A 17,398-nucleotide genomic window follows, 5' to 3' on the forward strand; every position below is an offset into this window, starting at 1 on the left:
TGCCTTGCTATTTTGTTTACCCTTTTCCCTATAAATTAGGTATTTTGAATGAAAAGACCATCAAGGAAGGAAAATTTCATTTGTACTTTTCATTCTATGTGAAATTATTGGGAAATGTGATCAATAGCCACGAAGATCTATAAACAGTTATTGGTGAAGAAAAATTCTAACAACTATCTCCCATGTTACAGTAGGCTTAAAATTGTCATAAGCATACAGTAGGCTTGAAATTGGGGGATAAGCAAACAGCTAAATGTAAATAAAATGAGTTTGCAGTCATATGTGCTCTTTTACATTTCTGGTCACTAAGACATCGGTAACAGAACAAACTTCTCATGGTAAAACATAAGCTGCATTTGTAAAATCCGAGAAGTTTATGATTTATATAGTGATAGTGTAACATAAAGCAGAACAGACAACTAGCTACATTTTTGCCAATGTGATTGAACAATGTCTATGACCTAATTCTTATTTAATCTTGGTCTGACTCCTAAGGAATGCTAGATTCCAATATGGTTGACCACTTGTTGGATCATTAACTGTGTACCTTAGAGCAAGTCACAACTTTCTGCCCTCAGGGTTCTTCTATAGAGGACAGGCTCTGACATACAAATCTCTTAGATTAAGGGTAAAATGAGATATATATGAAAACTGGAGTAAAGAGATGCCATCATTAACAAGTCATGGAATACTTTGTTCCCTGCTCTGGGGGACAAGGTAGTAAAGATGGAAATTTCTGATCTCAAATGTATCCCTCTCTGGGTCAGGAAGTGTGACACATAGACCCAACAGCAATAACTTAAAAAAGCCTGATAGTATTCAACAGTTTAATCTTCTGTATTTGGAAGATATGTTTGTGTACAGAGTTTTCACCAGAAAGTTTTTATAGCAAACACTTTATGTCAGAAGTTTATTTTATTGGTAAAATATTAAATAATATACAGAATTAAAAACTGCACTTACACTTCTGAGAAGAAATAAATCTTGGACAAATTATATGCTTGTTCCTGAGATTCCCTAAATTTATTCCAGTAGCTGTGCACTCAGACAGTACAAACCTTTATAATATAATCCTTTTCACAAAGTATTACAAAGTTTCTGCAGCTTTAGTTGTACACACATACAGACACACACTCACACATGCATATACAACACTCATACACGTATACACAGTACCCACATACATGCACAGAACATGTATGTGTGTGCATTAAAAACAAAATACAAGTCCCACATTTTAGTCTGCAGTGATAAAACTGTTTAGCAGAGGTCTCCAAATTGGTATATAGCAGAGCTGACTTGTCACACAGCTGCAAAGACTGTTTCAGTATTTCCATAGTAAACCTCATTTTCTGAGGTATTGTATTTGAACTTTAAAAAAACTACATTACACTGAGCAAACCTGACATACAAGTCTGGAATTTTAATTTTACATATATATTTTTATATATTTCTTTTCAAAACAGTTTTTATTTTCCCAAATTATTAGTTTGAAAAAAAATGAGGTTTACTGGTTTGACCTATTTTTTTTTCTTTTGCTTCTAAAACTCAAAATATCCTAGAAACTGTCAAGCAATTAGTTTTTAAAGTAGTCTAATTACCTTTGGTATTGTTAAAGAAAAAAAATCTAAAATGGCCAAGACACATACTGTACAAATGCAGTAACTGCCTTTAAAAGAAATGCCAAAGAAATGTTATCTTTTAACAAAACATGTATTTACATTACAGCAGTTTTACTACAGGGACACAGGTATAAAAAAAGAAAACCAGTATTCTACATATAAATATGTATGATACGAAAAATACTTCTTACTTAAATTTGTATGAAAACAGTGCTCCAAATATTTCTTAAAAATTGTCTTCAATAGGTGATAGGTGTTTAAAATTGAGCTAAGTGCTTTGCTTTTATTTTAAAGTTCATTTCCAAAAGAAGGAAAATGAAATAAAAACTATTAGGTTCTTAATTTAAAACATTGGACAAGGGTCTAAGAAGAAAATTCAGTCTTTAAGAATTGCAACTTTTTCAACTTGAGGACACATTTCTCAGGCAAAAGATTACCAATTTTAATGGAAATTTAGCCTAAATGAAGATACCATGAGAATAAACCAGTGGCTTCCACATCCTCTAATCTTTTTTATTATACGGTGTTTTTTTTTCTTTGCTTGTTGTGTCCTTTAAACTAACATGCCATGATCTTCAAGGATTTCTTTTTTGCCATTAACTAAAGAAAGAATAGATCAGTTAAAAAAAAATAACCATAGTTTTTAAGACTTCAAGGAAAGTATTGCACTTGTACAGAAAGAAAAGAAAAAATATCTTTTAAACTAAATAGCAGAAGCAATCATTCGGAGATTGCAATTATAACACATGGTCTAAAAGGTCCAAGTATTAAGAGCAAATATGAAGCCTGGAGAGCCCCCTCCAAACCTGGAATATTATTATAGTAATGTTAAAGCATCTTCTCCCGACTGGGAGATTTTTAAGACTTTTTGCTTTAGACTTTTAACATCTTTCTAAACTCTTGCAAAAAAATTATTTAATCTCTCATACATTTTAGGAGGAAAACCAAATCAGAACACAAAACCCAACAGAAAAGGAAGGCAAACATACCATATTATGATGACATGATCTCTGGCGTCCTATTTTAGGTACCCAATATTTGAAAGTGAAAGTAGCACAATGGTTATATACCTTACTATTTTTAATCCAACCACTTCTCTTTTTAATATAAAACTACACTTGAGTATAAAAATATGTCAGCAAATTATACAGCCAACAAAAAATCACACACAAAAAGTTAAGACTTAAGAGACCAATGAATCGGAAGTCAGAGTTGACCTAATCTTCAAACTAGTGGGGGAAAGAGAGGCAGAGATGTCCAGAGGCAGTGATGGAAAGGATGTGGACGGGGAGCAAAGGGTGGTTGGGGGAGGAGAACAAAATTGAAGAGGTAACAAAGAACTTAGTTACACAGAAGGGGAAGTGATTTTATGTTCAAAATCTGAGAGTGCCTGACAGTCGAAATGTTTTATCACAGTTTCAGAAATTGAACTACTTAACAAAAAGACACAAAATAATACAACAAAAAACAAAACCCAGAGTCCTTCCCTTGTTACAGTGTATTCATTTTTCAAAAATCCACTTCCAGTAAATTAAGTAGAATCCTGATAAGTGCATAGTAGGGGATTCAGTGACCTCCACCCGTCTGAGAAGCTTTTCTTACTGTGTGTCACTTGAGGTAATTTGAAGGGCCCAATTAACTGCAAACTGGCTTATCTGTACCTTTATGAAGTTATAGGTTGTGTTTTATGTGGCTTAGCAGAGGGCCTCTAAATTTTATATCTTATTCACAATAAAAAGGACATCTTAGAAAACTAGTCATTCACGTACCACTCTCTGTATGGGGTAAAGGTTAATTCACAACAAATTTATACAGAAAATATACAAATGCAATGTTATGGGAGAAAAATCCCATAAACAGAATTAGGAACTTATTTCTAAGAGTGCATGTGAAAAATATCCACAAACTTACAGTACAGCAAGAGAAAACTAAAAAGCTAGAAATATAATGTTACATAAAAACCTTATGGAAATCCCAAAACTTTAGGTTACTGCAATAAATGTAATAAAAATATTCAAGGTGTCATTATTTGGCCTAGCAATACACTATGATAAAAAGAAATACTAGCATATCACAGCTTCTTGGTCATATGACATTTGCTTTGTATAACAAGCAGCTCATTTTTATTTATTTATTTTTTAAAAGCTGTCATATCCTAACACATCCATTGCAAGTAGTACACAATCATGGCAGGAAACCATTTGAGATTATGCTTTGGAGAATAGCAATGTGATATGACTATTCAGTTTTGTTTTGTTCAAGGAGAATTAATTACCTGCTTCTTTACCTTATTCCATAAAACATTAATAGATTAGGAGACAGATTCTCAGACTAGGACAACACTAGTCTATAAATGAAATTTCAAAACAATACTGTATTTTATTGACCAAAATTCCACTAATAAAGCCTGTGTGATACTAGAACTGATTCTTCCTTAAAAACAAAACAAAACCACATACCATAATGCAATTCACAGCTGAAATTTCCCTCTATGCCATATTTTACCTACATGATCTTGTAATGGTATTCAGAAAATACTATCAAACTAGTAAGATTAAAATCTGGTTGCAAAGTTTCCTTTTACTTTAAACAGATGAGCTGAAATTCTCTGATTGGAACTTCCTCTAACAGTTTTGCCCTAAGAACATGAAGATGTATTATATAGTACTCAAATTTAAGTGGTTTTTAAAAATACATAATAAAAGTGTTTGTAGAGCTACAACAGCTAACCAACACTCTCTCAATGCATTTTAAAAAGGCACCAATATAAAGAAATTTTATAAGTATTTAATACATTAAACTCAGGATCTTAAGATACCAGTTACTGTATATTTTAATTATTTTGCAGAAACTGGAGGTTTAAAAACATTTCTGAGATAACTCTCATATATACAAATTTTAATTTCACCCCTACTCTTTTCTTTTGCATTTGGGGAATTTTTTTGGATAATCTTATACAGATAGTACTTACTAAAAATAATATATAAAATATAACTAAAGAGGACCACAAATGTAATGTATCTCTTCTTGTACAATGAACATTTCAAAGTAAAAAAAAAAAAATGTAGTCAGTACCTCTTATAATCTAAGTTCTCTCTTGAAACTAGGGGCATAGAGGTTTTTTTTGTTTGTATTTTTGCAGTTTTTTTCTGTTCTTTTTCTACTTTACAGACTCATTTTGGAGATAGGATGACATAACATTTGGAAAATCAGTTAAAACATATTTTCATCTAAATGCCTTCACTGATGTCAACATATCATAAAGACTTCATAGTTTTGTGAGGTGTAGAGTTGAGACATGGTAACTATAAATAAAAACATCAAGCTCACTAAAATATTGTCTCTTTCCATTTGCCAACATGTAAAAATTAATCATTTTTTTTGTATCTTCCTATTCAAAAGTTATTTTTGTTTCCTTCGTTTTGGAAGTTATACCAAATGAGCTTAAAAATCCTTTTCTTGTTTGTTTAGATTCATTCTGCAAGTAGACTGTAAAGGCCCAAGGTTTTAGTTTAATAGTTGAACTAGTCCTAAAGACATACTAATAACTTCTTTAATATTTCTTAATACAATCTGGTAAAGTAAGTTTACTAAATTTCTCAGGTATTAACTCTGATTTTAACTCTTTAAGTGCTCTTGCAAGACATGTGGTGACTCTAATTGCTTCTTTTCATGACTTTTCTTCAAAGGAGTGTGTATGTGTGTATGCACACATGCACGCACTGACACATGCATACAATTGCTTGTATGCATGGAGGAAAACCATTTTCTACTTTGTAGCCAAATCTAAATCCTGGTCTCTCGCGTTCTGTACCTCCAGAAAATTCTCAACGGAATGTTTTAACGACTCGAAATCTCTTCCAATCTGCTTATTGGTCATCTTCACCGTTCTAAGAAGCCAGGTTAGAATGGCTTTTTAAAAGTGATTGACCACTATTAGAGAGAGGCAGCACACATCTCCAACAGGAGCTGGAGGTAAATTTCTGGGCAAAATCAGGGCAAAGCAATGTGATGAATTTCTGAATTTTTGCCAAACCAGAAGAAAGAGGCTAACCCATTTTTATGCCCCTCCAGTACTCTAATGTGAAATCTCACCTAAATAAATTGGGCATATAACTGTTATGTAAAATTTGATTTATTTGGTGTCTGACCCTCATATTTATTTTTAGGCCCTACCAACTTGCATATTTCCTTTTGTGAAGAAGGAAGCATGCAAATATAGCCATTTAGAGTTTCCCAGAAAGCACCATGCCCACAAAAATTCTAACCTGCACATTTGAATTGACCTCGTCCTCATTTGTCCCTGCCACACCCTGAGCCATCTTTATCTCTTTCTGTTCCTCATATCATGTAGCTAAGAAAGTACAAGTATACACTTGTAGCAAATACACTCTCACAAATATTGTCCCTTTGATAAAGTAGATTCTCAAATAGATGAAATCAGAAAAGGAGTACTGTCTTCATGGGGGTACTACACAACTCTTTAGGTCCACCTAAAATTCAGCTTCATCCCAGGGTAGGTAGACACATGATTGTTCATACACTGAAAAAAACAAATAGTGAACAGGAAGAAAATTCATAGATGATACCAGCAGAAATCCACACAAAGCCAAAGTTATGAACACACTGCCATCCACATTTCCTTAAATTGCAGTAAAACACAAAATCAGTAACTTACGTTATTTACCTTCCTCCAAAAGGGAAAAAATATGAAATTCCAATTTTTTGACTGGTTAGTGTAGGGGGAGGTAAGGAAGTCTCAAAAGCATACTTTACCTTTGAATAAATTGTGTGTTCACCATGTACCAAAGCATGCAGGAGGAGAAAAAAAAAAAACAACAATATTCTATTTAAAACGTTTCATGTCTCTGTTTTGGTGCATTCTCTTAGATTTAAAGGACTAGTTTGGACATTTCTCCAAAAATAATTATAAGAGGAACGAGTAAAGGAGAGCTGAGTTAAAATCATCTTTGCCCAGCTCTAGCTGTGTTAGTGCTCAGAAGCTGTTTAAATAAGCAGATGATAAATGAAAAGATGAGTCAAGAGCAGTATTGGGGCCGGATTTGCTTCTCTGTCCTTAAGTCTCTAATTTTGCTAGTTCTCACATCATTCTGCATTAAAAACATAGTTTCAGCCTCCTATTTAATTTTTTTTTTAAGAGCAGTTATCAGTTACTGCTTAACAGAATCAGTACTCATAAATGGCTATCAGATAATCCAGCCATGGTCAGGCCTGTCCTCCCTCAACACAAGCAGCAATTTCTGTATCCAGGTATGTCCCCCCCAAAATGACTTGAATTGATCTCATTTTTCCCTTCCCTCTAATGCTGTTGGACTGCACATAAAAAACAGAGCACCTTTTTAGAAATGAAATAAAAAATTTGCACATGAAAAATGATAACATGTATGGATTAAGAGGTTTTTTTTGTTTTGTTTTGTTTTACTAAGGTACTGAGATTCATTTCTGACAAGGACTTATAAGTGGTTGAATGTGTTTGAGATGGAAAACTGTGCAGGACATGGTGACTTTTGCTTGGAGGTTAGGTTACATTCTAGACCCCAAAAAGTGTAAAAAATAAGCTGTTTTTTTTTATCTGTGGTCTAATGTACAGGTTACAAAGAAGTTCCCTTTTCCTTGCACCAAAAGTGGTAAATGTTATTATTCAAGAAATACTAGAATAAATAGCCCTAGTTCCATAACCTTATGGGGTTCAAGTTACCATATTCAGGTCGAATTAGTAATTGCTCTGACATTTTGAGAGCAAAAACCTATAGCAAAGAGTTTCATGATCTTCTACTCAAGTAGTAAAGGATGATGGACTATGGATAGAACACTGGGTGGTCACAGCTTGAAAAAATCAGTGGGAAAAGAGAAATACCAGAAAAGGGATTTCTGAGTAGGTTTTTTTACTCCTACTGTTAGCCTAATTATATGTTTTCTGCTGACTGGTTAACACTGATTAAATGCTGATAAAGTGACAATCGTAAGCATACTTTTAGAAACAATTATGTACACTATGCCGCCATCACATTACAACTTTAAAAGAAGACTTCCAAAACAAATTTATGAAAAGCAGAGGTCCTTTCTGGAAACTACTGACTGCCTCTTAGCCACTCTTAGACCATATGTTATTCTTAAAACTAGATAAAAATACTACTCATTAAAGGTGTTAAAAGTAAGGCTGCCAGGGTGTCTATAAAATACCAGTCATCAAAACTATGGAAAACAGTGCTTAAGTTTAGAAAAATAAGATCACAGGACCTCAGATGTATTGTAGGTGTCCTCAACTACCTGTAGTTTACAAGTTTTGCTATATGGTACAGTGTATAACATACCGTATTATAAATTCCATTGGGGAAGTAAACATAGAACCCACAAAAACTCATCCAAGGATTATCACTGAAATTAACACATGTGTTTGTGTTCCATGATCTCTAGAGGAAAAAAAAAAGTTTACATTTTGAAACAGTTTCTTCTTTGAAGAGTAAAATTACTTATACCACTTTAAACTGTGGAAGTTCTACCCAGAAAACTCCAAACTTCCTTGCCTTCAATCATAATCCTGAACATCAGTGGCAAATTAGAATCTCTTAGGTGAACCTATATGAATCAAGTGATTTTTTTCCAAAGCATGATATACCTTATATTTATGCATGGCAGAAATGAACCACTCTTAAATTCCCACGTTACCAAGAACAATATCCCCTGTCCCTTCTCTCTTCTGTTTCTTCCTTATTGTAATTAGGCAGAGTAAATGACACTGCATCCACAAAATAAGAATTAATGACAGTAATAATATTAAACAAACAAAAATAAAAGGTATGTCGACATCTGAGGGAAGGTGGGATTGTAAGTGCAGTATTTCTTCATGTGCAGTTTGTTACTTCATAGGGGTCCCCTTTGGAATGAAAAGGCCTAGTGGAATGTGTGCTCCCCTCGAACAATGTGTGATGAAAACTCATAACGGTCCTGGCTTCTGTAGCCACAGATGTTGCATTCCAGTGGGTCCCGGTAGCCATGGCAACCCATATGAATGGTGTACATGACATGGTCTAGGAAAAGGACTCGGCAGTGCTCACACTTGAAGGCCCTAATCTGTTCTCCTTCTCCATTGAAGACCTTGTAGATGTCCTTCAGAGAGCCCTTAGGAGCCTTGGTGGTATCCAAAGCCTTGACATCCTCCTTCATGTAAGCTGGGCTTTGTTTCCTCTTGGGATTTAAGGCAGGGTTTCCTTGGTAGGACTGGTGGTCATCATGGCTGCTTTCTGAGTCTGTAGAATCCAGGCAGCTATTGCTGGGAGAGGCCTCTCTTTCCTGGGGTCGACTCTTTGGTCTGATGAGAGAGAGAGGACCATCCATGTTGTTTTCATGACTATCGGAGGTTTCCCTGCTAATGGGTCTTTCTATCCTATTTGGATGATAGACCTGAGAATAAGCTGAACTTATAACCGGGGCCACCTCAGCGATTGTGCTTGGCGGGTGCTGCATCAGTGGGTGAAGGGCCTCAGCTCCAAGGTAGGTGATTGCATTGTTGATGGCTTGGTCCATCATATGAGACTGCATTAGCTCAGCCTCTTTCTCATATGTTAAGTTCATATCAAAGTGAATGTCTGGGTAGCTGAATCGCATGAGCTTTTCCCCTGAAAGGGGGAGGGAAAGAAAAGTAAAAAAACAAACAAACAAAATACAACAAAATTAGTGACTGGATTAAAATATAAATGTACAAAGTTAATTGTCTCCATTTTCTATAACATGATATTCTTTAGATCAAGCATTTGTGCTCTTTGATTCTGCTAAGACTCAAATACTCTCAGGCTGCAAAGAGGATTAGTAATAAGAATTTCACAAGCCATTTGCATTTGTTTTAATGCCATCATGAAAATGCATCTAGCCAGAAAGGTATGATTGAGTGTGTTATCCTATTTTCATTCTCAATTAGAATTTCTACTTGTCTAGAGCTCAGCAACTGTAGGCAAAAGCAGAAATACCAGGTGAAAATAAGTCAGAGACTATGCTTGTTTTGCATATTTTAGACATCAGTGACCAAGCCACAAAGAGCATAAAAGCGAGAGTGATCTGATTATAACATCTGTCACTTCATTGTTATATACGGTTAATTTGGTTGATTTAACTGCTACATTAGAAAAAAAAAATTATAGAGCCGGCATTTGTCACCCTAGAGAATTCAAAGATGACACCATTAAAACACTGTTAAAAGTTATATTGTTTGATAAACTGAATGGAATTTAGGACTATTTAAAAACAGGAGTTATTTCCACAAGTAGTTTATTTACAAACTTGGAAAATAATATGTTTGTTGTTTTGCTTCTTGAAATGGGGAATTCATCATTTTTACACCATCCCTTCCTTGTTTAGACATATGGGCAATGGTGCTGATATGTACACCCAATGTTAGTTTTCCATGCCTTATCTTGATTGAAGTATTTTTGTAGTTTTCCCTTTAATATCTACTTCAACAAATCAGTATTTTACTTCAACACAGTGTCTAAAGATTAACCGTAAAAGAGCCTTGTGCATAAAGCAGAAGTCATTTTAATTTTTCTCCTTTAAATGTTTCCAGCTTTGGACGGTGTATTTTATCTTTTTAAAATTCTGCCACTAAAACAACGTGGTCTCCTACTAATTGCCTGGTTACTTTCATAGGTAAATCTTACAGATAAAGGCTTCTTAACAATATATGTGGACTTCTTATAAATGTTTAGTATGTGTTATAGATGGATGCCTAATTTGTAATGTTGATAGAAGAATGTTTATCTACAGAACTGCATTCTGGAAAAGCACTTTTGGATCACTAGTATTATTTCAGGTTTGAAAAGAGGTCCCCAAAGTGAGATTAGGGTTATAATCGGAGTAATGAAAATGGAAGAAAAAAATGATGAGACCTGATCTCATGGCATCCAATTTAAGATACTGCAATGTTAAGACTTAAAAGGTTAAGCTAGACAAACCTAATCTATATTCTCAAAGAGCTTACAGTTTAGAGAGAGTGACAGTGATTTAGGAATCATTTATAATACGGTGTGATATGTGCTATGAGGTCAAATAAAAGGAATATATATTAAGGGAGTAAAAGAAGACTTCTTGAAGAAAGTAGCATCAGAGATAAGAATGTGATGACAAATATTAGCCAAGTAAAGGAATGTGGGGGTGGAGCAGCTGGTAGGAAAGCTCAGAGGCAAGAGGGTATGACTTGTTCAAGGGATTACTTAAATTTCAGTATATAGCTGACAGTGGAAATAGATGAGAAAGAGAAGATAATAAGGCTCATTCAAGGAATGAGGAATTCTAAGGAATTTGAATTTCATGCTGAGAGCAATACAGATTAATAGGGTTAAATGGGAAAGTGACTTGACTAGATATTTATTTATAAAGATGGTTTAGGAGGTTATTGCTATAAAGATCTGGTGGCCTGAATTAGTATAGTGGTAGTGGAAATGAAGAAAACCCAATGAAATGGAGAGAAATTTAGAAAATATAGTTTCTAGGGCTTGGTGATTATCTAGACTTAGAATGAAAAAAAGAAAGAACTTAATCATGGAGCCCGTTTCTTATCTGGGAAACTTAGTGGATAGCAGATAGAAAAGATGATGAATTCAATTTCGGAAAACTATGAGTAATAGTCGTGGTCCAGTAACTGCTGAGTAGAGTCTCAAATTCAGAAGAGAGATCTGGGCTTGAGATGTAGATACATAAGGCATCAGTTGATAGAAAGTAACTTCTGAAGCCAAGAGAATAAAAGGTATAACCCAAGCATTGGTAAAGTGTGAAGATGAGAAGGTCAAAAATAGAACCTGGGAGAACACCAAGATTTTTATGCCTGCCCACAGACCAAGGCAAGTTGGATTCCTGCACTGGGCCCCATGTTGACAGAGTCCCTTGCTCCTCATGGAATGAGGAATGTGTAGAGCCAAAGGAATATGCCTATCTGGAGATTACTCCCTAGACCATACCCTGGATACCCAAGACTGAAGAATTCCTTTCCCAAATGGCACTGAATTTGCACTAAAGGTTAGCATAGTCCTCTTCATATGGTCTATCTTCCTGGTATGCACACACTTAGGCCTGAGGAGAGGCTAATACACTACTCTTTATGTGCTGTGTGTGGGGCGCAATGTGAAAAGAAGCTGAATGTGCAGGCTGAGGTGTCCACATGCATATGCATGAGGCCCCCTTTGGTACTGGAAAGAAACAGAAGTGAATCTAAGAGAGAGGGCTGGCTCCAGGTCAGGCAGTGGTTCTGCTCATGCTGTCAAGGTCTGGTGTGGAACTCTAAAGGATCTAAGCATTCTATATTTATTTGAACTCAGTCTTCCAAGTTAGGAAGGTAGAACAATAGTTTTTCAGCTTAGGGGCATCTGGGTCTCTCAGGTGGTTAAACATCTGACTCTTGGTTTCAGCTCAGGTCATGATCTTGTGGTTTGTGATTTCAAGCCCTGCATCAGGCTCTGCGCTGTCAGCACGGAGCCTGTTTGGGATTCTCTCTCTCTTTCTCTCTCTCCCTTCCCCTCCTCCCCTCAAAATAAATAAACTTAAATAAATAATTTTCAGCTTAATTTAAAATATTTAGGCATATGAATGGAGGCCTTCATTAGTACTTTTGCTCCATCTGCATAGCTGTTAAGGGTAGATTCATAATGAAGACTGAGAAGGAGCAGAGAAGCTAGAAGAAATGCAAGAGATCAATGTCATGGATACCAAGGAAAGAAGTGTTTCAAAAGCAATTAATTATTCAGGAGTGGCAAATGTTCTCACTGATATAAGATAGTCTAAAAAGGGTCCACTGCACTTGACACTATGGAAGCTGGTGACGTTGATAAGAATCATTTCATGGGGAAGAAAACCAGGTTGCATAGACTAGGGAATGAGTAGAAAGAAAGAAATTATGGAAAGCAAGCATAGAGAACTCTTTCAACCACTCCATTTTTTGAAGAGGAGAAAGTAGGTAGTAGCAGGAAGGAGATTTGGTTTTGAGGGAATTTTTTTTTTAAATGATGAGAGTTTATCATATTAAATACTAAAAGGAAAATGCCAATAGAGGGGAAAGACTGAAAATACAAGTGAGAAAAAGGAATAATAAAATGTATCAGGTGGGGGGGGGGGAAGGCTGTGACAGAAGAATTCCAGGGCACAAGAAGAGGAATTAACCTTAATTAAAAAGAGGGATACTTCTTTCATTGAAACAAGGAGGAAAAAAAGAAAATATTCCTATAAATGCACTTAATCCTTATAAAATTAGTAATATTATATTGAAATCATTTCAAATGACTTTATTCCCTGTAAATTGAGCTAGAATACCATCAAGAAGTGAGATACCATGTTTGTGGAGAATAAATGTTGAAATGGCTATAGGGTTCAGCAGGAGAGAGGACTATGCAGGGATGGGATCAAAGTAGGACTGCTACAATGTGGATGGAACAACTGATATTTGAGATCACTTATTCACTGATTCATAGTGACCAATTTGTAAGGCTGTGGGATTTTCTCCAAAAGTACTTGCAGCCCTGTAGATATGGGACAGATGCTTCTCTGCTTTCAATAGAGTGGGGTTTCCTAGTGGGGTTTCACTAGGAGAAGGTGATAGAAAGACAACAAAGTAAGAGAGTCAAGAATATTGGCAAGAGTAATAAACATGATTAACCATAGAATCTAAGCTGATAATAAAAAGAGAGGAGAACACAAAAAGATAGAAAGTTCAGGGATCATTGGTCTGTAGGGCTTGAAAAGGTCAAAGAATAGTATTTAACTGAGGGGCATGGTAAAAAGGAATTTATAGTGAGTGTGGAGTGATGAAATTTTCATTTCAAAAACCATCACAGAGACAATGTGTGATTGCTTTTTATATACTGCTCGAAAGGATAATCCAAATAAAGAAAAAAAATACCATTAAATTCCTAATAAGAATCTAATGTTATTATTTTAAAATCAAGATGTAATTAGGAAAAAATGTGTCCCCCTCTTCTAAGGATATAATCAAATCAAATTGAGAATAGCATCTCTAAGTCATAGTAAACATTGAAAATGTTACAAAGAACAAAACTAAATAGATTCAGAAGACATAAAAAAAAAAAAACATTTATATAAAGGAAGAAAGACTGGAAGAAAAGTTAGGGCCCAAGGCAAGCCTTTGAGTATTCTTGCAGTATTCTTGATACTATATCAGTATCAACTGTGATCCCTTAGGGCCGTTCTCTAGTCTTTTCTTCAAAGAGCTCTGTCAATAAATCTCTCCAGCTTGTCTTAAAATGATATTTTGGTGATTTGTTAGTTCTGCGATTTCAGATTGAAAGGATATCTTCTCTAAGTGATTGATTATTGGAGTAAAAGAATTTTATTAGCCTTCCCTCCCTGAAATAACCAAAGATTTTCTACCAGTCATCACTCAACCCATATCAGGATGTTCCACAATACTCTTTGACAACAGAATATGAGAATCTATTTGAATATTTTTCTCTTCTAATTTTTACCCTTTATAGTAATAAAATCTATAAGAATAGATATATTACATATATAATTAATGGCAATTATTTATATAGAATCACTATTTTTATGTATTCTTTTTTAAATTTTATTTATTTTGAGAGAGACAGAGAGAGAGGGAGAGAGAGAATGCGAGCAAGGGAGGGGCAGAGAGAGAGCTCTGTCAGCACAGAGCCCTACACAGGGCTCAATCCCATGAACTCTGAGATCCTGACCTGAGCTGAAAACAAGAGTCAGAGGCTTAAAACCAATGGAGCTACCCAGGCACCCCACTATCTTTTATACATTCTTAAAAAACTTAGATGTTTTTTGCATCTAAGGACTTGGAAATGAAAAAGAGAAGTCTAAATACATTATATTTAATCTTTTTGTTTCAAAACCATAGGCCAGATGAAAACAAAGATCCAAATATGAAAGATCCAAATATGCAAGATCTTGAATGTAGGTTGCTGCATTATTTTTCTAATGCAGCATTTTGGGGGAAAATATTTCTCTTAATTCTAGATAAAATAGTAAAAGCATTAATCTCATGTAAAGAAAACAGTTTAAAGACCTAGAACTAGTGCAAATTGGAAAACATCACAAAACTGGCTAACAGATGACACCATTCTCCTTAAGTATTTTTATTTTGTAAATAAATGGAAATTTTTACATACTAGTGTACTTTATAATTTAGTTTTGAGGTAGCAACTTCTATCAGTCTTTCTTTAATTTCCTAGGCCCATATATCTAAAGGTGTGTGTGTGTGTGTGTGTGTGTGTGTGTGTGTGTGTGTGAGAGAGAGAGAGAGAGAGAGAGAGAGAGAGAGAGAGAGAGAGAGAAAAAGGAAAGAAAGAGAGGGAGGAAGGTACACATGGAACAGCATAAGGCAGAAGTGAATAATGGACAAAAGAGATGGGTATTTATCTCTTGAACTGAAATATACCATCTGTAGTTCTAATACATGGGAACATACTTCTCATTAAAACCACCTTTGAAGTAAAATCATTTGTAATGCTTACCCACAAACTTTTGTGGAGTGGAGCTTTTACGTTTTCCCATATTCCCTGTGAGCTTCTCTATGACAGCAGGTCTCTCAAAAGGCACCAGAGAAATATTGTTGTCCATAATAGGCTCTTGTTCCTTACAATCTTCCATAGGAGGTACTATGTAAAACCATACAAAAAATGCAATCTGATAATTTCTTCAACATTTTAAAAAGATACAAAGCTGGATTTGCCATCTCAATATGTGTTAGATAAACATAAGCTAGTATGCTTGGATAAAAGTAGAAAGAATAACCTTTAGTGTTAAAGTACACTCTTTAATTTTACACACACACATACATACACACACAGACACACACACAGAGGGGATTTGTTTTTATTCGAGTCGTTCTCAAATCAATGACAAACTGTTGGCCACTATTGGTAGCAAACATGTTCATCTTGTTTCTCATCTTACTCCTCTGAAAGTGTTTTTAACATTGATTAAAATCAATACCACTTTAAGACTGCACTATTCTCAAGGCTTTTGGAGTTTATTTTTCTAAAACAAATTAAGTAAGTCAACTTGTTTTGCAGGAAAGCTTAAACAGACACACAGAATAACAGCACGATATTTAACCAGGTTTTTTTTTTTTCACCCATGTATTTTCCTGCAGCAGATTTTCTATTGATGAGACAAGTGAGCTATTAGCTCTACTGGTAGTAGATAAATACCTGCACAAAGCAGCCTTCATGAAGGAGTTTCAATTCTGAACATGTCTATACACAGTAAACTGTGGCAGCTTTATGACTCTAATTTATTTTAAAAAGAGCTTTTCAGCAGGATAAAACATTCCATTTCCAAATTGGCATATTTGCTCACTAAACTGCTCTAACTCATTTGACATAAACTCTCCAAAGCTGCTCCCTCTGCATCACATTTGTCTAAGTTGCTAGGGGCTAATAGAGTAGTTCACAGATATTGACATTACATATTGACATTCATAGTATAGAAAAAGGATTTAACAAAAGTTTTTGCATAGAAATACTGTCAAAGGATGTTTAAGGATAGAGTAACATCTGAGACAGATGAGATCAATGATTGAAGCCAGAGTTCACAGGAAAGACCATAACTTATTCTTGATTATTGTTACTTTCTCTAATTGTACCTGTGCCAGGACCGTTTGGGAGCCTACAGGATTCCTATTTTAGAATATGTTTACTTGTTCAGCATACACTGTAAAATGATTTATTCTGCTCCTTTCATTTGTAAAGGAGAGTTCTGTGTGAAACACAATACATTCTCATTTATAAGACCAGGCACTAAAGTAAAATGAGAAAGCAAGAGATGAAAGTTAAGAAAATCCAGTGAACCATTCAGGTGACCTACTTAATAACCAATACAAGTTGCTGATTTTGAAGAAATGAAAAATGGCAACAGAAAAATCTTTTCCTAATTTGGACATGTTTAAAGAAATCTATATCCAATCTAAATTTTGGGTTAACCTAGTATATTCTAGTGGGTAGACCAGAAGAATTTAATCTTCAACCTTATAAGATACGGCTACGATTGGCAAGAGATTCTGCAATTACTGGATGTTAATGTAAAAGGAGATTATGAGATTCAGGAAGAAGGAAATACTCAGGTCATTTTCTATACTGATATAATCCATGATGTTACCAAGTGGAAAAAAATTATATCCCAAGATGTTACACGAAACATTATGTTCTCTTTAGCCAATAACTAAAGTAAAAGCAAATACTTAAAAAGGAAAGCAAAGAAAGGCTGACTAAAAAATTCAAACAAGGGTGGCCAGGAGGATGGAATGGCAGTCGAGAATGGATGTGGTTGGAACGATTAGTTAGATACAGATTATTGTCAAAGTCTTAATTTTTGTTTTGGGTGGTGGATTCATAGGCAATTACTACATTATATAACATAACTGTCAAGCTAAAAAACAGGCTATCTATGGACTGAAGATGAAAATATGTCACAAACTGGGATCCAAAATGAAAGAAGGAAAGAAAAAAAAAAGGTTTGTTGTTGTAAATTTTGTTAAAAAAACAGCAAAACTGGTTAACAGGGTTTGCCCCCAAATTGAATATAATAATTAGTTTTGAAATGAGTAGTCTAAAACTTGGCAGTTTTGCTCTAAGTCTAACCTTGAATTTTCATATTTGCACACATTTAACACTCAAAACGAAACCTGGGTGTGCGAACTGTCCCACACCACATCCACCTCAATTCAGATGATTTGTCCCAAGTTCAATGAAGCTCATGTGAACTGAAAACAATGACTTTGTCAGAGCTCT

The 17,398-nt window shown here is 34.9% G+C and overlaps 1 protein-coding gene across 1 annotated transcript in view; it reads right to left on the reverse strand.

The window, feature by feature from the left end:
• Positions 1 to 896: 896 nt before the first annotated feature.
• Positions 897 to 17,398, reverse strand: part of IKZF2 (IKAROS family zinc finger 2) — a 160,709-nt gene continuing 144,207 nt past the window's right edge. The window contains 2 exon segments of the mRNA XM_043577728.1: positions 897 to 9,262; positions 15,122 to 15,265. Coding sequence (XP_043433663.1) covers positions 8,538 to 9,262; positions 15,122 to 15,265 — 869 coding nt within the window. The 3' untranslated portion in view covers positions 897 to 8,537.

Source organism: Prionailurus bengalensis, chromosome C1, assembly GCF_016509475.1.
Source record: "Prionailurus bengalensis isolate Pbe53 chromosome C1, Fcat_Pben_1.1_paternal_pri, whole genome shotgun sequence".
In the NCBI taxonomy this organism is placed as follows: Eukaryota; Metazoa; Chordata; class Mammalia; order Carnivora; family Felidae; genus Prionailurus; species Prionailurus bengalensis.